Below are 21,183 nucleotides of genomic sequence, written 5' to 3'. Positions count from 1 at the left end.
GCCTACAAAATTATGAACATGGTAATAAATCCGGTCAATTTCTAGCAAACCAGCTAAAAATAAATAAAGAAAAAACAACTATATGTGCTGTTCAAGATTTATCTGGGAACACAATATATGAACCGATACAAATAAACAACATTTTCAGGGATTTCTATAAAACATTGTATTCACCACAAATAAACCCATCTAAAAAGGAAATTGATCAGTTTTTGGACAACATAACTCTTCCAAAATTATTAGACACTCAAGCAATGGCACTGGATTCACCACTGACACCATGTGAACTCCAGGAAGCCCTGATAAGTATGCACAATAATAAGGCTCCAGGTCCAGATGGCTTTCCTGCAGAATTCTACAAAGAATTCTGGTCGATTCTAGCACCAGTTTTCTACAGAACGTTGTTGGAAATTAAAGAAAAGGGCAGACTTCCATCAAATATGAATTCTGCAAACATTAATCTCCTGCTAAAACCAGGAAAAGACCCTGTATATCCCTCAAGCTATCGTCCAATATCCCTTATAAATGTAGACCTTAAAATAATCTGCAAAGCTCTCTCAAAGAGACTGGAGAAAATAACCCCCCTCTTAATTCATCCTGAACAAACTGGTTTCGTAAAAGGTAGGCACTCATCAACAAATACACGTAGATTACTTAATTTGATAGACTACTCATACAGTAAAAACCTAGAAACTACAATATTTTCTTTAGACGCAGAAAAAGCATTTGACAGAGTTAACTGGAAATTTCTATTTGCAACTTTACACAAATTTGGTTTTGGATCCTCTTTCATTAACTGGTTAAAAATATTATATAATTCCCCAACAGCTTGTGTTAGAACAAATGACCAGACATCCTCCAGCTTCTGTCTCTTGAGGGGCACCAGGCAGGGATGCCCACTCTCCCCTTCACTGTTTGCAATTTTTATTGAACCACTAGCAGCAGCAATTAGACAGAATTCAGTAATTAAGGGCATAAAATGCAAGAACGTGGAACATAAAATCAGCCTTTATGCGGATGATGTGTTACTCCATCCATCCATTCGCTTATCCTTTTCAGGGTCGCGGGGGGCGCTGGAGCCTATCCCAGCTGTCATAGGGCGAAAGGCGGGGTACACCCTGGACAGGTCGCCAGTCTGTCGCAGGGCTAACACACAAGGACAGACAACCATTCACACTCACATTCACACCTAGTGACAATTTGGATTAATCAATTAACCTATCCCCACAAGCTGCATGTCTTTGGACGGTGGGAGGAAGCCGGAGTACCCGGAGAGAACCCACGCAAACACGGGGAGAACATGCAAACTCCACACAGAAAGACCCCGGCCTGATGGTGGAATTGAACTCAGGACCTTCTTGCTGTGCGGCAGCAGTGCTAACCACCGTGCCACCGTGCTGCCCATGATGTGTTACTCTTTCTCCAAAATTCACAAACCAATATCTCTGGGGTGATTGAATTGATAAACTCTTTTGCAAGAATATCAGATTACTCAATTAACTGGTCAAAATCTACAGTTCTACCGATTAATTGCTCCCTCCATAATTCCTCTTCTACACCACTGCAATCGGGAAATATAAAATATTTAGGTATTAATGTTTCTCCCAAGCTTGCAGATCTAACTAAATTAAACCATATCCCACTTTTAAAGAAAGTAGAAGGAGATCTGGCTAGATGGAAATGTCTACCCATATCACTCATGGGAAGGGTTGCCGCTATAAAAATGATGGTCTTACCAAAAATAAATTATTTATTCTCAATGATCCCAACTAAACCGCCACAAGATTGGTTCAGATCTCTAGATTCATGTATGTCCAAATTCCTTTGGAAAAATAAACCCCCACGTATAAGCTTAAAAACACTACAAAAGACCAAGGATAGAGGAGGACTAGAACTACCTAACTTTCAGCACTACTTCTTAGCCAACAGGCTTCAGTTTATCTCAGGATGGCTAAAACATACCCTCTTAGATGAACCTTGGCTAGATGTAGAACAAGCACTTTGCAATAATCTAGAGATCTCAGACCTACCATTTATCAGCTCAAACATCCAACGACATGAATGCTTTAAAAGCATTAACATCAGCTCTTCTCTGACAGCATGGTGGGAGTTTCTAAAATTGACGGCGTCTTCATTAATCCCATGCAAACGTACACCTATCTGGAACAACCCTGACATATTACAAAACAATAATATGATAAACTTTTCAGATTGGAGTGGTAAAGGAATCAAATATTTAGAACATATACTAGAAGGAACAGAATTTATTTCATTTGATGGACTAGTTACACAATATGGGATCAACAAGAAAAGATTTTTAGAATATCAACAAATTAAATCCATAGTAAAAAGGAAATTTAAACCGGGTCAAGTTGAACTACAAACACCACCAAGTGTGGTTCAATTTCTTACTCTTAAACCCCCCAAATTACTATCCAAAATATACAGAATGCTTTCTAAAACAGATGAATCAATATCACTTCCTATTGCAAAATGGGAAGTGGATTTATCAGTTAACTTAGACCTAAACTTCTGGTCTCAGATTTGCTTAAAAACCTTTCAGCTAATTAGAAATCCCAGTCTTCAATTAATTTAATACAAAATATTACATAGAGTGCACTATACAGGTCATCGGATGTTCAAGATGGGCTTTACGTCTACCAACAACTGCTCACACTGCCAAACCAATTCACCGGACAATTATATCCACGCTCTTTGGTTCTGTCCACCAGTTCAGAAATTTTGGCGCGAGATATGTGAAGACTTATCAATGTGTCTGAAATGTAACATTCCAACTTCCCCCTTAGTGTGTTTGTTGGGCAGCTTAGATAATGTCACTTCAGAAAAGAATATAGCCCATATGGTTTTCACTGCCCTATGCATAGCCATGAACTGGAAAAATAAAAATAATCTTAATTCTAACCAATATAGAAATTATCTATTAGATTACATTAGTCTTGATACAGCCTCTGCCACCACATCAGATCAATTGCTCTGGGCTCCTTTGATCAGCTCCATCACCTAGTGGGGGTGGGGGGTCATAGTTTGGTCCCGCCTTCACTGTTGTGATTGGTGTGGGGGTAGGGACAGGCTTAGGGCGTCGGGGGGTTCCTTGGGGGCATCTTCCTTGGGGAGATGGCCAATTAGGGGCTCTGTTGGCTCTTAGGTGACGGTTTCCTCGTGGATTGTCAGCCGGTGATCAGCTGTGATCAGCTGATCACGGGGCCGGGGTTAAAAGAGAGACGCCACCCACCTGTTCGCCGCTCAGACATCATTCTCTTCGTGTCAGGAGCTCCGAAACTCTGCCGACGTCAGTCTCCGCCTGATTCAGCAACCGTGAGTGTTTTTCCCTTCAATCCTTTTTCTCTTCCTGGCTCGCACTGCTAACCTCTCTCTTGTCTGGCCAGGCTCAGGAATGGGCCGCGGCTCTCTACTACAATAAATCGGCAGCTTGCAATGACTATGCCCTGTTTGTGGAGGAATTTAAAAAGACGTTTGTTCCCCCGAGCAGCGAAGTGGAAGTGGAGTCACAGCTGCTTCATCTACGCCAGGGCAGCCGACCCGTCTGTCACTTTGCCTCACAATTCCGCACCCTGGCCGCCAAGCTACAGTGGGGAGACGCTTCTCTGCGCTCTATTTTTCTGGAGGGACTGGCTGACTACATCCGAGACGAGATGACCGGCCGTGAGGCCCCTAAAACCCTGGATGAGGCCGTGGACCTCGCGCTGAAGACCGACCAACGTGTGATGTCGCGGCCTCGCCATACCCCTCGGGCCTTCAAACCCTTCCAGCCTCAGAGGACCACGTCTTCGCGACCTCCTCCCCCCTCTGATGGAGCCACGGCTAGCCCAAGCAGCACATCCAGCGAGTAGCCCATGCAGCTGGGTGGACTCCCCAAAGAGGAGAAAGAGAGACGCTGGCGTGAGGGCCTCTGCGCCTACTGTGGATCAGCTCGACACCGTCGTCCCCAGTGCCCGCTACGGCCGGGAAACGACGACGCCAGGTAGACTGCGGGGGTGTCCCACCTGGCCCTTCCCACTCCTCTGACCCCTCTCGTTTTCTGTTACCGGTAACATTTCACCTGAAACACCAACGGCTCTCATCTGAAGCCCTCCTGGACACCGGAGCCGCTGAGAACTTCATCGATCAAAAACTGGCCTCTCTGCTTCGCATTCTGTTGACTTCCGTCGACCGATTCCTCCCTGTGACCTCAGTAGACGGGCGACCACTCCAACCCTACCCGATCCAGTTCCAGACCCAGCCAGTCCGCATGTCTGTCGGGGATCATCAGGAGGAGATCCGATTTTTAGTAGTCTCGGCCACTTCCTCTCCTCTCATCCTCCGATACCCCTGGTTCCGTCAACATGACCCCCATGTCTCCTGGTCTTCCTGCCAGATCCTGGACTGGGGTCCCCAGTTTTCACGCCGCTGCCTTCTCTTCCAGACTGGAAAGGACTCAAAGTCAGAAGAGGCGTCACCCATTGATCTTTTTTTTTTTTTTTTTTTTGCCTGTCACATTTGGTTCTTTAGCCATCAGAATTGTTGTCTGAAGACCCATTGATCTGGATAAGATCCCTCCGGCTTACCATGACCTATCTGAGGTCTTCAGTAAGAAGCGAGCCTCTGCTCTCCCTCCTCATTGCTCCTACGACATGGCCATCGAGCTCCTCCCGGGAGCGGTCCCTCCTCGTGGTCGCCTGTTCTCGCTGTCACCCGCAGAGAACAAAGCCATGGTGGAGTATGTCGCTTAGGCTCTCCAACAGGGCTTCATTCGCCCTTCTACCTCCCCTGCAGCTGCGGGATTCTTCTTTGTCAAGAAGAAAGACGGCGGGCTTTGCCCCTGTATAGACTACCGGGGCTTGAATAAAATCACTGTTAAGAACCGCCATCCTCTTCCTCTGCTATCCACCGCACTCGATTCCCTCTCCCAGGCCTGCATCTTCACCAAACTAGACCTACGCAGCGCCTACAATTTGGTGCGGATTAGGGAAGGGGACGAATGGAAGACGGCCTTCATCACCCCTAACGGGCACTGGGAGTATCTGGTGATGCCCTTCGGCCTCTGCAACAGCCCTGCTGTCTTCCAACATCTGATCAACGATGTCTTGCGGGACATGCTGGGCCGGTGGGTGTTTGCTTATCTGGATGACATCTTGATCTACTCCCGCACCGAAGTGGACCATATTCGCCATGTGCGGGCCGTGCTGAGCAGGCTGCTCGAGTACCAGCTGTTCTGCAAACTGGAAAAGTGTGCCTTCCATCAGCGGTCCACCACCTTCCTGGGCTTCACCATCTCCTCCAATGGCCTGACCATGGACTCACAAAAGGTCCAAGCCGTGACCCAGTGGCCTCAGCCCTCCAGCCTTAAGCAGCTACAGAGCTTCCTGGGTTTTGCCAATTTCTATCGGCGCTTTATCCGCAATTTCAGCACCATTGTCACCCCACTGACATCCCTCACCAAACCAGCTAACCTGCCCAAGCCCTTCTGCCTACCGCCCTGGCTCCAAGAACACCAAGGCAGACGCTCTCTCCAGGCAGTTCGCCCAGGACGGCCTCACGTCAGACCCTGGCCCTATCCTACCGTCTCATTGTTTCGCTGCCCCCCTTCGGTGGCCCTTGGAGGACTCTATCCGGGATGCCCTGACCGCCTGACACCCCGGCTGGGAGGCTCTATGTACCTGTGTGTGTGTCAGTGTGTGAATGTGTGTGTGACTGGGTGGATGACTGGATATGTAAAGCGCTTTGGGGTCCTTAGGGACTAGTAAAAGCGCTATATAAATACAGGCCATTTACCATTTATCATTTACCATCCCGGTGCCGTCAGGAGGCCTTGCTCTGGGCTCACTCCTCCCCGCTCTCTGGTCACCCAGGGCCCGACAGGACCCTCCAGCTCCTCCGTCATGCCTTCTGGTGGCCCTCCATGACTCGGGACATCCATGACTTCGTTTCCACCTGTGACACCTGTGCTCGGGCCAAGTCCTCCACCCAGCCGCCCGCTGGCGACCTTCGCCCTCTCCCTGTGCCGAGACGTCCTTGGTCCCATGTCGGTCTTGACTTTGTTACCGGCCTCGCATCTGTGGACGGTCTTGACACCATCCTCACCTTTGTGGACCGGTTTTCTAAGGCGGTGCACCTGGTCGCCCTGGCCGGCCTCCCCTCCGCCAAACGGACAGCCGAGCTCCTCCTGGACCATGTCGTCCGGCTTCACGGATTCCCCAAGGACATAGTCTCCGATCGGGGGCCCCAGTTCACCGCCAGGTTCTGGAAAGCCTTTTGCCGCCTGATTGGAGCGTCTCCCAGCCTCTCGTCCGGCTATCACCCTCAGACCAATGGGCAGGTTGAACGGACCAATCAACAGTTGGGGCGCTTCTTACGGTGCTTCGTCTCCGCCCAACCGTCGCTTTGGCCTCGTTACCTGGTGTGGGCTGAGTTGTCTCATAACCTTCACGTCTCTTCCGCCACCGGTCTCTCGCCCTTTTGAGGTCTGTCATGGTTTTCATCCTCCTATCTTCAGCCATCAGGAAGCGGGGGTCGACGTGCCTGCTGCTGAACGGATGGTCCGCCGCTGTCGTCAGGCCTGGATCAAGGCGCGGGCTGCCATTACCCGGGCCAACGCTCTGTACACCCGGCAGCATCGTTGCCGCCACCGCCCGGGTCACCCCTTCCAGCCCGGGGACCGCGTCTGGCTCTCCACAAAGCACCTGCGGCTGCGCGGTGAGTCCAAAAAGCTCACTCCCCGGTTCGGTACGAAGTCACTGCCCGGCTCAACCCCGTGGCTTACCGTCTCCGGCTTCCGCCCGCCATGAAGGTCCATCCGGTTTTCCACGTCTCGCAGCTTAAGCGGTAGGTCACTTCCTCGCTGGCGCCCCCCTCCCGGGCCCCGCCCCCGCCCAGGATCGTCGATGGGGGTCCTGTCTACACTGTCCGACGGATCTTGGACTCCCGTCCCCGGGGCCGGGGGGTCCAGTATTTGGTGGACTGGGCTGGCTACGGCCCTGATGAGCGCTTCTGGGTGCCGTCCCGCTTCATCTTGGATCCTTCCCTCATGTCGGATTTCCGTTGCCGCCGTCCTGGCCCGTCGGGTGCCGGTCCTCGGGGGGGGGGGGGGGGGGGTTCCTGTCAGCCGGTGATCAGCTGTGATCAGCTGATCACGGGGCCGGGGTTAAAAGAGAGACGCCACCCACCTGTTCGCCGCTCAGACATCATTCTCTTCGTGTCAGGAGCTCCGAAACTCTGCCGACGTCAGTCTCCGCCTGATTCAGCAACCGTGAGTGTTTTTCCCTTCAATCCTTTTTCTCTTCCCGGCTCCGCTCGCTCTCTGTCTGTAACGACAGTTCCGAAGCCACGCTTCGTGCACTGATCGTTACTAGAATAACTGCGTGTCTGCTGCAAACCCACCGCTAACCGTAGCCGCGCTTGGGTCTAGTCAGCACGCTACACAGGCACGCCGAGCTACTGTGCGTAGCTCGCCCCGCCGTGACATGGATGCGTGCAGCGGTGCTAGGGGAGGGTCTATGCTGACTTACATGGGTTACTGACCTGGTAGCCTGGCTGCCCCGGGGTGGGTCCGGGATGGGCGTGAGGTTCTGGGGCGCTCCGGCTCTGGGCTGGGGCCCTGGCCGGGCCTCGGGGCCTTGGGTTCTGGTTGGTGGTTGCCGGGGTTGTGGGCGGGTGGGTGTATGGGGGCCCATCCCTGGCGCAGGGTGCTGCCGGTGCGTCGAGCCACCTGGGGGGCTCTTCAACTGGTAAGGGAGGTTGTCACATCTTGCAGGAGGGTAACACCACCTGGGTCTGGGTGCAGTTCCCCCCTCCAGGGGCAAGGGTACCTAGACCCGGTTCTTAGAGTATGCTTGGGTAGTGTGATTGTGTGTACAGCGTCTCTTTATGTCTGTCTCCACGTTGGTTGAGTGTGGAGTAAGTGCATATGAGAGCATGAGGGTGGGAATGGATGCTTGTATCTGTGTGTGCTTGTATGTCTGTGTCTATATGTAAGGTTGGGTATCACACGCCACCTCTCTGGGGACATCTCAGGCCCTCCAAGGTTTGGAGGCCTTTCTCCCCCCACCACCACTTCTCCTGCCGGTGGTGGATTCCCTCGGACATCGGTGCATTGGTGGCTCTTTGTGTCCGGGGATGGGCGTCCAGGTACACACCGGCTCACTCCTTGGCGGCCGCTTATCGGGGCCTGGAGCCTGGGGCTCGCTCGGGCCACTCCGGAGGTGGGGTGCCCCCGGCCCCTCGGCCTGGGGCTCGGTCACTCAGGTGCAGCTGGCTGCCGGCGGATCTCACGGGCGCGTCACTGCAACCCCCCCTGGCTTCTGCTCCGCGGCTGCTGAGCGACCCCTCATCTGGGACTCTCCTCAGCTCTTTCTGGGACAGTGGCGTGGCTGCCCCTCTGTTGGTCTTCCTTGGTCTCTTGTGTTCTGGGGGCCTCTGGATGTCTGGAGTTTTGATCTCCTCCATACCTGCTTCATGCCCTGGAGGACGGGGCTGTGGCCCCCCCACACCCTCTAGCAGATCATTACATGAAGGAACCTTTTAAAAAAACAAGCGCGTCCATGCTCACAGGTGTACACACGGGTGATCACACCCACAAACTACAGCCCCTTTGGCTCCTACCTCAAAGCACACTGTGTTCTGTTGATCTTATGTGCTGCACAATAATGTTTAATATTTAGTATTTACTGTCATATTCCCATATATCATTGTGATGTTGTTTATTCTATTACTCTCGTTCTCTTCTGCTTGTTTTCTTTTTTCTTTCTCAACAGGTGATCCAGGTGATTGATAGATGCATTTTTTTTCTTTCCTTTTTTTTTTCTGCCCGTTTCTGTTTTTTTGCCCTTCTCCCCCGTCCCTCTTCTCAGCTGTTTCTCTTTACCTCTTTCTTTCTCCCCTTCTTTCCCCCAGTCAAGTCTGTCCTGCATTCAGCAAATGAAAATAAAATAAACAATAAAAGGTGAATCAAATGGACCATCACGGCAAGGCTGGGATGGTCAATTTGGTAAAGTAAATCCGTTGGGCATTTTTCCTCGCCTTTAGACAATATTTCTGATGGCAAAAGAGCCAAACGGGACAGGAAAAAAACAAAAAAAACAAACAAAAGCAGACTAAGGCTTGATTGAACATTTTCTCATGTTTAAGTGTGTCAGACTATTGAGCAAGTTATTAAAACTGTATTCTACTGTATTCCTTCTGTTTTTAAAGCTATTCTTCTGTTTCTGAGACCTTGTTAAATAAAAGCACGAATAGTGTGGATCACACTACCTTCTGTTGTGCAGGTCCTCACCTCTGCAGCACCACAAGGTCTCAGACAGAGTCAGACCTGATTTTCTGGACACAACCATCTGATCCCTGTTAAAGTGGTTTAGATCTTTACACCTGGACCATCAGCACCGGCTCCCCTCAGGGCTGTGTTCTTTCTCCTCTGCTCTTCTCCCTGTACACCAACTGCTGCACCTCCACCCACCAGTCTGTCAAGCTAATCAAGTTCGCAGATGACACCACCGTCATTGGGCTCATCTCTGACGGGGATGAGTCTGCCTACAGGAGGGAGGTTGAACGTCTGGTGTCCTGGTGCAGCCACAACAACCTGGTGCTGAATGCCCAGAAGACAGTGGAGATTATTGTGGACTTCAGGAAGCACACAGCCCCACTCCCCCCCATCATCCTGACTGACACCCCCATCACCTCTGTGGACTCATTCCGCTTCCTGGGTACCACCATCACCCAGGACCTGAAGTGGGAGCCCACCATCACCTCCGTCATCAAGAAAGCCCAGCAGAGGATGTACTTCCTGAGGCAGCTGAAGAAATTCAACCTGCCAACACGGACGATGATGCAATTCTACACTGCAATCATCGAGTCCATCCTCACCTCCTCCATCACCGTGTGGTACGCTGGAGCCACTATCAGGGACAAACAGAGACTGCAGCGTGTTGTGCGCTCTGCTGAGAAGGTGATTGGCTGCAGACTCCCATCTCTGCAGGACCTGTACACCTCCAGGACACTGCGGCGTGCAGCCCGGATCTCAGCTGACCCTTCTCACCCTGGACACAGTCTGTTTGACCTGCTCCCCTCAGGCAGGAGGCTCCGGTCCATTCGCACCAGAACCTCTCGCCACAAGAACAGTTTCTTCCCCTCTGCTGTTGGACACATGAACAATAACCACATGACTGTCCCCGCCACTAACACATGACACTACGCTGTGTCACTGCATCATTTCATGTCTGGCACTGATCACCACCTGCACTCATGTATATATCTTTCTACGTAGCACTCTTAATTCTTATTCTCATGTATATATCTCATGTATATCTCATGCACATATCTTTCTTTCTACATAGCACTTTAATTCTTATTGTTTGCACTGAAGCACCGCAGCAAATTCCTAATGTTGTAAACCTCAACATCTGGCAATAAACCCATTCTGATTCTGATTCTGGACATCTCCAGGTGACTTAAAACAGACTGAGTTTACTCGGTGTCTGATACATAAGGACTCCGGTATCAGATAACCAGTATATAGTATATATAGTAGTATGCCTGTGAATGTTCTCAGTCATCCAGGTCATCATAGTCTATGGATCCTAGCGTCTGGATGCTTTTTTCTTCCAAGCTCAGAACACAGACACTCAGGTGAGCTGCTTCCTGGAAGGAGGCAGGACTCCACCTGAAGAGTGTGAGAGGGCCACACCTTAATGTGCTGATTTCAGAATACGTTGTCTGACTGCTCAGACTGAGTCTATCTCAGACTAAAGTTCACAAGTTGAAGTGTGAAGATACGAAATCTCGTTTTAGCTGCCAGTGTGAGCACATTGCTGACAAACTGTTTGCTTTATTTGTAATATGAACATTTCTACTGCAAAGCTTAAATGTTCAGCATGTTTCTCTGTTTCCAGTCTATAGATCCAGTCACACTTTCTACCTTCCACTGTGCAGTAAAGACTGAGAGGAGAGCTGAAACCAACCATTCAATCAGCAAGCAGCATCATCACCTGACCTTCATTCAGACTCTGTTATTGAAGATGTTGTTGTGTGAAATAAATACAAACATGGAAGGATGATTTTCTACCACGACAAACGTTTTTCTATGTAAATGGAGGCAACAGACTGGAAACGAGCCGGCTGAAGCTCAGAGGTGTTTCTCCACCTTAAAGAGAAGCAGATGTTCCTGTGAGATGCAGGACAAGAACGTCTGAATGCCCTCGCCATGGTGTCATGGAGACGACCCACCTCCTTCCTTACTCCTTACACCTATACTTTGTCCTCTTTACTTTAGTCCTTCAATGTCTTCTCTGTCCTTCCTATTATCTCCATCAAGCTTCCATCTCTTTATCCCTCTTTCTCACCTCCTCTTTTTTCCTTTGTTGTCTCCTTCCTTTACTTATTTCCTTGTATCCTTGCTTTATTTTCCACCCATCTCCTCCTTCAATCCTGCTTCCTTTCATCAGTACCTTGTCTCATCCTCCTTACGCTTCTCTCCTTCCTCGGAGTCTTCCTCAATGAGATGAGCCCATTTTAAAATTGTATAGTGAACATAAAAGAATCCATTTACACTAGTTAGTTCATTGATCTAACTGGACAAACTCTGGTGACGATGTTTAAATACAGAGCTCTAATATAACAAACATGTATATTTTTATGTATTTTATTTATTGTTGACTCCATTTAATTTGTAAAATATGTGTATACACACACACACACGTAGAAAAACATTTAGTATACACATCCAGAATTTTTTTTTTTGCATATACTATTATATATTGTACATATATGTATTAGTTTCAGATTTAGCCATTCGTATAGTTTGCCTGTTTATGTTATTGTATTTTGCACAACTCTGTTGCTTGTGAAGCTCGCACACAAGAATTTCACTCGCATGTGCTGTACCAATGTACCTGCACATGTGATGTGATAATAAAAGTGATTTGATTTGATTTGATGTAGTGAACGTTAACTGTGAAGGAGGTTGGTGCTCCATTGAGGCTAATTTGTTGCCATCTGGTGGTGAGAAGATAAACTGTGACTGTCTGTCTCCATGGAGATGCTGCCCAGCATTGTTGCTTCCATGGTTTCTTTGCGTCACGCTGAAAGCACATGAACAGTACCACATGTTTGATCTCAGGTTCAAAGAACGAGCAGCATCCTGTCTCCAACCTGTTTCTCCATCTTCTACAACAGCTGATTAATCTTCTCAGTCATGTGACCTGCCTCCATCGTGAGGCCTGGGTCCTCCAGGCTCAGGGATGGACTGGAAGGAGACAGCATAGAGTGCTTGGGAGAAGTCCTCACACAAGCAGCAGTGTAATGCTGTGATATTTACTATTGGTTCTTAGAGATGCTTTATTCAACATGGAGTTTCGTCTCAGTGCGTCATGTTTTTATTGGACTTGAAACTCATTCTGAATATTTGGCCTCATGATTGTCGTCTTGCTCTCTACATAATTTGGACTGTTTGAAACTCGAGTAGCTCATTAAATTGAAGTGTTTTTAATTTGATGAAGGGTGAGTCAGACGCTTGATTGAAGCCAGTGTTACTGATGATTCTTATTGCCCTCTGTTGGGATATATGTATTGGTTTTAAATGCTCTTCATTAAGGACGGCACCTATCACTGCACTTCCTCACGGTGACCACCTGAGGGCAGAAGGCCGTCTTCAGACAGTATGTCTCTGCTGACAGTGTCAGTGTTTCTATCAGTTTAATAATTTTTGTGTTCTGTTACGAGTTCAAATATTGAGGGTGAGCACAGAAACAACAACTGGTCCAGGAGAGTTGGTCAAACAATGATTTTAATTAACGCACGCGTGGCAGATGAACACTGTACGCAGACAGCATCGATCTCCGCCCAATGATACACAAGCAGTTTTTTTTATAACATCAGGATATTATTTATGACGCCCCCTCATGCGTCAAAGCAGATACAATACATGCATAAGTTTCAAAACCACAAATGTTCTGTTGACGACTTTTGACACATTTAAAAGGACATCTTCTCCGTCTCGAGGCCAGGTGCTTCCTATTAATCTTCTAACTCTCGCTTATCTCCTGGAACAAACTGTCCCTTAGGCAGACACAATTTTGCAGTCACAAGCGTTTGCCAACTATTATTTGAACTCTTACCCAAATATGAGTCTAACTACTGTTTGTGTGTGTGTGTCTCTCAACCTCCAACGCACTCAGCCTCACTCCGCCCGTCGGCGCTTCTAACCTTTTACCAGACAGAAGCTCTCTGTGATAGGTGTAACAATCTTAACTAAGAACATGTGTGATCTATTAAATAAATGCTTTGATGAAATGATATTTAATGTAATGGTAATGATGATGTTATGAATAGTAGCAGTAAAATATTTCCCTGATCTCCACAGTTCACATGTAAAGCATCATTATCACACTGACTAACAGTAGTGGTGAAACGCTGCAGTGAATGTGTCCTAATGTCAGTATTATCTTATGTGGAGAGTTGTAGTTACTGACAGTGACCACTCTCTTAGTTACTCAGCGACATAACTTCAGGTATAACTGTGTGGGTTTCTTTTTCGTTGTTATGATGGTGCTTCGTCACCATGGAAATGTTATATTCACATTTAGTAAATCATCCTTATACAAGTTAGACACTCGTTATAGTTATACATACTTATTTTAATACTAGACACATTGAGACATTTTCCCCAATAGAATCAAATGTTTTTACAGTTTTTCTGTTTCTTATCGAGGCTTTTATTGTGAAACATCAGCAGCAGGAAGTGTATTTTTCTTTGTGAAGACAAACCAAGTGTAAATGTGTGTGTTGGTGAGCTCACAGTGTTTGTGCTCCTCTTTTCTCTCTGTGGCCTCATAAATGCTCACTCTGTTTGTACATCACTTATTTTCAAATGATAATGCTTTTAAACAACTTTTGTTAAAAATATTAATTCAACTGTAAATTGTAAATTCAGAACTGTTATTGATCCTTTTTAAAGTGTATATTTATTTATTCCCTTTACCTTACCCTAGTCTTAAAGTGCATATTTATTTCTTACTCTTCTTATATTATATATTATATTTATTGTTTTTTGGGGTTTTTTGCACTGAATGGAACTGGTGCCTTGTTGTCTCATCTCTCTATATACTGTAATACACATAGCAGAGATGGCAATAAAGTTGACTTTGACTTTGAAATGGAGATAAAATTACATCATGAGGGAATTTTTCCCACCCTGTCCATCAAAAAGACGATAAGGAGAAAGTGTGAGGCGACCTCTGAGTTGAAGTGAGTGCAGAAGTGAAATCAAGAAAAGATGAAGAGAAAGCAGCTGAAACTGCTCCCAACAGCTTCACATGTAGGATCACACAGAGATCATCACCTGGGAGACCAAGTTCAGAAGAGAGGAACTTTGAGAAGGAAGGAAACACGAGAAAGGGATGGGACGCTGTTTCACAGTGTGGAACTTATGAGGCGCACATGTAACCATGGATAAAACTGTTACAATAATACAACAGGAAATGATACAATACAAAAAATAAGAATAAATATGATTAAACAGAAAGTCATCGTGAGTCACATTCATGCTGTAAACAATTGAACAAACGTGTGTAAAAATTCTTGTTAAAACTAGAAAACAGGTTCTGATTGAACGAGTGTTTTGTGTTTGCTATGTTTGCTCCTTTAATGGAACCTTTTCCACTTCTTCCTGTAAGAGAGAGTTAGCTTTGTGAAAAAATAAATAAATAAATAAATCTAGTGACTCCAGAGAGAAAAATCCGGGATTTGGAAATCACAAAGGTCTTCTTACTCAAAGAAAAACTGTGGATTTGATCTGATCACAGTGACAAAGAACTAAACTGTGTAAAAGTGTGATTATTTGGACTGTTGACTCATGTTATATGATGATGATATTTTCTTGTTTTGAGCTGAAATATTTTTTCTATAGGAACTCTGTGTTTAAGCACCAATGCACCAAACTGGGTTTGAGAACAATTTAGAGCTCATGCAAGGAAAGACAGAACCTGCTCATCGGAATAACTAAAATGATCTTTATCCATGGAAGGTTAAGTGTGACTTACTCAACTGTCACTGATTTGTCTTGTTTCTGTCACAGATTAGTAGGCAGAGGACTCACTCGCAGGACTCTGAAGTTTAGAGAGAGGGTGAGGGTTTATTTGAAATGTGACACCAAGTGAGAATATATACATATATACAGTGGAACAGATAACACGGGGCTCCAGGGAGTAGGGCGGGGTCCGAAGGGAAGGTCCAAGACGGGGGTACACACACGCTCTTCTTCCACTCGATCCGTAACTCAAAAATGTCCACACTAAGAAGCTCACGCTCACTCACACACATCCACAGAAATCCAGACGGCAGGGAAGACGGGCAGGGAGTCTAGAAGGCCTGTACACAGAGGAAAAAACAAAGTCAGGAGGAAACTCTAGGGGATCAAAGGAACATTTTCATAGGTTACACTACACTGACACTTGGTAATGTGACGATCCAGCGAGGAAGCAGCCTCTCTTGCCATCTTAAGTAGTCTGCCAGGATCAGTGTGAATGAGCCACAGGTGTGTGTTCAGGGTGGGTTCAGAGGCGGGGAACCAAGGTCCAGTTCCGCCCTGGTGGGAGAGGTTAAGACAAACAATACACACACCACGACCTCTCCAGATCTTGAGAACCATGACAGTTTCTCTCTTTGTGTTTTATTAAATATGCCGGCTTTTCGTTTAAAGGTTTCCAGTTCTGGTCTTTTCACGGTGCTTTGCTCCACCACTCCTGCCAACCTAGAACTGGTCCAGTAGCTTTCATATTTGTCTTACAGTACAGCAGGTGGTTCCAGGACACACACAGACACACACATTACAGTGTTGCCTTCAGTTCAATTTTATTCATATAGCACAGCAATTAACTAAAGGTGTTTTATATTTATATCTTATATTATAAGGTAAAGACAATAATACAGTAACTCATAATTAAAGGCAGAGAGTTGTATACAAACATGGTGAATGAAGAAGAAACACTCAGTCACCAGCAGCCTACACCTATTGCAGCATAACGAAGGGAGGATTCAGGGTCACCTGGTCCAGCCCTAACTATATGCTTTAGCAAAAAGGAAAGTTTTAAGCCTAATCTTAAAAGTAGCCCTCTGAATCTGTTCAAAATCACCACCCTTTCAGCTTGTTCGTGGCCACAAGTGGCCACCTACAGATTAGGTCTGTAATTTTTTATTATTTTTGTTTTTTTGCCATTTTTTTTTTGCATAAAGCTTTTAAGTAACTTCAGTTCTTTCCATAAATATAAAATAATTATTACTTTTTTATATTTTAACCCTTTAAACACCAGTTTGTTTGTCCACTGCACCAGCTGGACGACAACCTCAAATCTCGCAATTTTATATAATTGCATTGCTACTGAAATTTCTTGTATTATTAATAGTAGTCTGGGGCATGTAATTGATTCACATCAACATTGATTATAATGCATTGTTATTTTAGTGCAGAGAGAGCAAAAACATAAAAAAACCCTTTCAGACTGTTCGTGGCCATAAATGGCCACCCCTTGTTTACATTTACAAAATGCTATAAAATTATTATATATTAAGAAAAATGTCCAGTTTTTTTTACATGATTTTTTAGATTAGCATCAGGGCTGTTCATCAAAATCAAAATTTCATTAAAATTCTGAAATTTAACCCTTTAAATACCAGTTAGAGCACATAATCATAACAACTCATAAATAGAGAAAATCATAAAATCCCAGTTTTTTTTTTCTAAATAATACATGCCATCTGATTTATTTGCTAACCATGATGAAGGTTAGATGCATAGCAATAATTAACACCATCAATGACATTTATGCAACATTGTTTTTTTCTGCAGTGGCAGAAAAACATAAAAAAACCCTTTCAGACTGTTCGTGGCCAAAAGTGGCCACCCCTTGTTTACATTTACAAAATGCTATAAATGTCCAGTTTTTTTTACATGATTTTTTAGATTAGCATCAGGGCTGTTCATGAAAATCAAAATTTCAATCAAATTCATAATTTTAACCCTTTAAATACCAGTTAAATCACATAATTGTAATGATTTACATAGGGATAAAAGCATAAAATCCCCATTTTTTTCTAAATAATACATGCAAACTGATTTATTTTCTAACCATGATGAAGGTTAGATGCATAGCAATAATTAAAAGTATCAATGAGTTTTATGCATCTTTGTTTTTTTGTGCAGTGAGAGAAAAACAAAAAAAAAATCCTTCTCAGCTTGTTCGTGGCCAAAAATGGCCACCCCCTGTTTACATTTACAAAATGCTATAAAATTCATATATATTAAAACATTTTTCTACTTTCATTGACTTGATTTTTTAAATTAGCACCGCTTCTAGTCATAAAAACCAAAATATAATTCAAATTCTGATATTATACCCTTTGAATACCAGTCAGGTTATGTATTATTATAGTAAAAATAGTAATAAAGTTCACATCTTTTAGCATATAAATGGTGAAACCTAATATGTTTTTTTTTTTATCATCATTGCAGGTCAGTAACAGTAACTGTTACAATGATTTATTTTTACTTTATTTATTTATTCTTTCTTTTTTTGGGGGGGGGGGGGAGAGATGAATGGCCAAAAGCAATGTCACACATTGTGTGTTAGTGGCCAGTGAGGCAATTTAATGACCAAATAAAGGAGCTCAATATTGAGCCGGAGAATACGATCCGCGTCCTCAGCCAGGGAGCGATAATCCTTCGTGCCCGGAAGCGGAGAGTTGGTGAGGCCGGCTCTCACGGCCGCCGGCAGCTGTCTGAAGAAAATGTGGGCGAAGAGGAATCCCCCGTCGTCCGGTCCGAGAAAGGATAGCATGTGCTCCATCAGTTCGAGAGCTGTACGACCACCCAGGCCTGAGAGGGAGAGGAGCTTCTCGGCTCGCTCTGCGTCGGTGAGGGCATAGCGCCGAAGAAGCAGCTCCTTAGGGGCGGCGTACTCGGGTGGGTGGGTCCCGGAGGAGCGTCAATGCACGACGGGTTGCTAGCGGGTCGAGAGAAGCCACCACATGGTGATATTTCGTGTCGTCAGCCGAGATGCCACGAAGGGCGAACTGGGCCTCCACGTGCACGAACCACAACGGGGGATCGTGAAGCCAAAAGTCCGGCAGCTCCACAGCAAACGTAGCTGCAGCCGGAGGCAGAGGGCTGGCGGCTGCTGATGCATCCAGAGCGGAGTCGGCGCCACCAGCGGACCGCAGCATGTTCGAGTCAGGGGTCACCAATGTGGAGGTAAACACAGACGACACGAGAGCTCTCGATAAACACTGCTCGTTTATTGCTCATCACCACAGAACTCAACACTTTCACTCCAAAACACAACAACAACACTTCCTGAGAACTGGGTGTGAGTGGAGCCCTCCAGTGGTCTTGAGTGGAGTGGAGTGAGCGGAGCCCTCCAATCATTGGGGGGGGGGGGGGGGGGGGGGGCTCCACCTCCATGCCCCCCAACCCCAATCCTCCCCCAAAGAAGAGGATTCGGGCACTGGCTAGAACTCAACATCAGTGGTGATGCAGTCAGCCTCTTTGAAGATTGTCCCCTCATCTTCTGGAGAGGAGGTTTCTTCATCTTGGGCAGATGTATTTTCATCAAGGACAGATGACTGCTGCTGTCCTTGCTCTCTGACCAGATCATATAGGCAGTGCTTGAAGCAGTGATGACCTTCTTGCCATATTGCCAGAATAAATGATCTGGAAGCTGTTAGGCTTACTTACAGCAGTAGCTCTGTCTGCACCTGCATAAACTCCAGGACACGTTTACAAACAGTGTTTGTTGTTTGCGCTCCAGCTGCAGCTGCAGGTTTGAACTCTGCAAAATGTCCTGTGATTGGGGTTTTTTTTGTTTTTGTTTTTATTTCTAGAGTTGATATTTTGGGTATGGTATCTTTTGATGAAAAATACAAGAGTAAAAGTGCTTTTAGCATGTGCTTCAAAGCTAAGTTTGACTGGGAACCTCAAAGCTCAATATCCTGCATCCACAGAAATTCACTGCAGCCTATGTAATGTTTGAATTTATTCCAGTCTATCTTGCAAATACATGTTTGTACTGCAATGTCATGCATAAACACAAACTATTAGATCCTTAAGATCAAACCTATGTCAAAATTGTTTCATTATTTTGGTCCATTGGAGTGTGGTAGGCCATCAAAGGCTGCTACTAGAAACTCAGAATATTACATGAAATTGCTTGCTTGGCCAAAAATGGGTAAATGATGTAATTTGGTAAAAAACATTAAAAACTACAATTTTCATGTGTTGACTTTAGAATGAAAGCAATTTTACCTAAATTGCATGATATAGTACTGTCAGTAACAAGGAATCAAAAAAGGTGGTTATAATGGGTTTCAATTGGCCACAAATGGCCACGATAGAACCCAGAGGAACTATTTAGTGTATAGTGAATATTATTGACATTATTAAGGAGCTGATGTTGAAAATTAAAAAATCTGACAAAAATACACACCTTTGGGAAGTTTCATTCCACTTGCATTAACAGAACAAAAATGGTTGAAAAGCGAAAAGCAAAGTGGCCACAAATGGCCAGGATAGTACTCAGAGGGGTAGAGATAGTGTCTGTCTCCTGAATCCAAACTGGAAGCTGGTTCCACAGAAGAGGGGCCTGAAAACTGAAGGCTCTCCCTCCCATTCTACTTTTAAATACTCTAGGAACAACAAGTAGGCCTGCAGTGCGAGAGTGAAGTGCTCTAATAGGGTGATATGGTACTACAAGGTCATTAAGATAAGATGGGGCCTGATTATTTAAGACCTTGTATGTGAGGAGCAGGATTTTGAATCATGGGTTTAACATTAATATTAAAGTACATATAGAGCTTAATGCACTCCACTCAGTTTTCCTGAAATGCACATCTTACATTAGACTTTTTACAACCTGGAACAAACATTTCAAGAATTTCATTTTATATCTGACATTTCAATTACACTTGATTGATTTGAAATATTCAAATTTTGTAAAATGACGATTGGAAAAAAGTTAATTTCCTAAAACTCTAAGTTCACATTCACTGAATTCAGATGAAATGATTCATCTTAGTCTAGTATCTACATATTAACATTTGTTTGCTAAAGGACTGAAGAGGAAGAAGTTTACAAGCAATCATTTAGAACAGTTTAAAACATCCACTGATTGAATCCATGAATCTGAAAACATGTTTCTGAGTGAAACAGACAGACATGTACAGACTGAACTGTTCAACAGTCAGAGTGTCTCTCTAACAAAAGGACACTCTTTACACTCAACTCAGCACAGATGCACCGAGCAACCAGGATTGAACCCAAACCCAGGATAAAGAGTTTCAGTGAATGTGGTGTTGAAGGTGTGGAGGTGGATCAGAGTCTCAGAGGAGACTCTGTAGAAAGACAGAGTGCCAGCAGGACAGTCCACATACACTGCTACTCTGTTAGAGACAGAGGAGGGGGAGGAGGAGGAGGAGATGAATGTCACTTTGTTATTGTACATGACATAATGAGGATCATCTTCAGAGCAGATCAGACTCCAGGAATGATTGTTCCATCCATACACGCAGTCATAACTATCTCCTTTTCTTCTGATTCTTCTGTAACTCACTGATATCTCAACCGTTTCTTTCCACTCAACCTCCCAGTAACAGCGACCAGTCAGACCATTACTACACATCAGCTGATAAAAATAATCAAATCTGTCTGGATGATCAGGATATGACTGAACCTCTTCCACATGTGTCATCTTCCTGTTGTTGTCAGACAGTTTAATGTGTCTGTTTACTGTGTTTGTGTCGATTGTGAGTTGACAGGAATCTGATGGAGAGAACAAACACAATCCAGCTGCAGTTATTGATCCATCATCTGTTCATTGATTGACACTTTGATGACGACTCCTGACATCAGAGATGTGAATGAGTGCTGCTTTGTTTTCATGCATCACATTAAAAACACACTTACACTTCCTCAGACCTGGTCTCAACCATCGGGCTCCAGCAGGCTCCACCCTGAAAGGAGGAGGAGGGTCAGACCAGCACAGTAAGCATGCACACATGGACATTACACGGCTCTCACACACATACTGTTAGACACTGATAAAGGAACAGTCCAACATTTTTAAAAATTCACTTCAATCCATACGTGGATCAAACTGATGATGATTTCTACTGATCCTGGATCTGTCA

The 21,183-nt window shown here is 45.4% G+C and overlaps 1 protein-coding gene and 1 long non-coding RNA gene across 2 annotated transcripts in view; both read right to left on the bottom strand.

Moving 5' to 3' along the window:
* Window positions 1–21,183, bottom strand: part of LOC147333790 (uncharacterized) — a 165,691-nt gene that overhangs the window by 70,750 nt on the left and 73,758 nt on the right. The window lies entirely within an intron of this gene.
* Window positions 18,462–21,183, bottom strand: part of LOC147333792 (NACHT, LRR and PYD domains-containing protein 3-like) — a 29,489-nt gene continuing 26,767 nt past the window's right edge. Inside the window, exons 13-14 of the mRNA XM_086270015.1 lie at window positions 20,960–21,006; window positions 18,462–20,815 (exon numbers count right to left, since the gene is read on the bottom strand). Of these exons, the coding sequence (XP_086126141.1) occupies window positions 20,280–20,815; window positions 20,960–21,006 (583 nt within the window). The 3' untranslated portion in view covers window positions 18,462–20,279. The remainder of the gene's footprint in view (window positions 20,816–20,959; window positions 21,007–21,183) is intronic.

Source organism: Aulonocara sp. 'chitande type north' Nkhata Bay, linkage group LG3, assembly GCF_057382095.1.
Source record: "Aulonocara sp. 'chitande type north' Nkhata Bay isolate Kocher_YH1m ecotype deep benthic linkage group LG3, A_spYH_male_GT1.1, whole genome shotgun sequence".
NCBI classification, from domain to species: Eukaryota; Metazoa; Chordata; class Actinopteri; order Cichliformes; family Cichlidae; genus Aulonocara; species Aulonocara sp. 'chitande type north' Nkhata Bay.
This window is presented reverse-complemented; position numbering and strand designations above follow the sequence as displayed.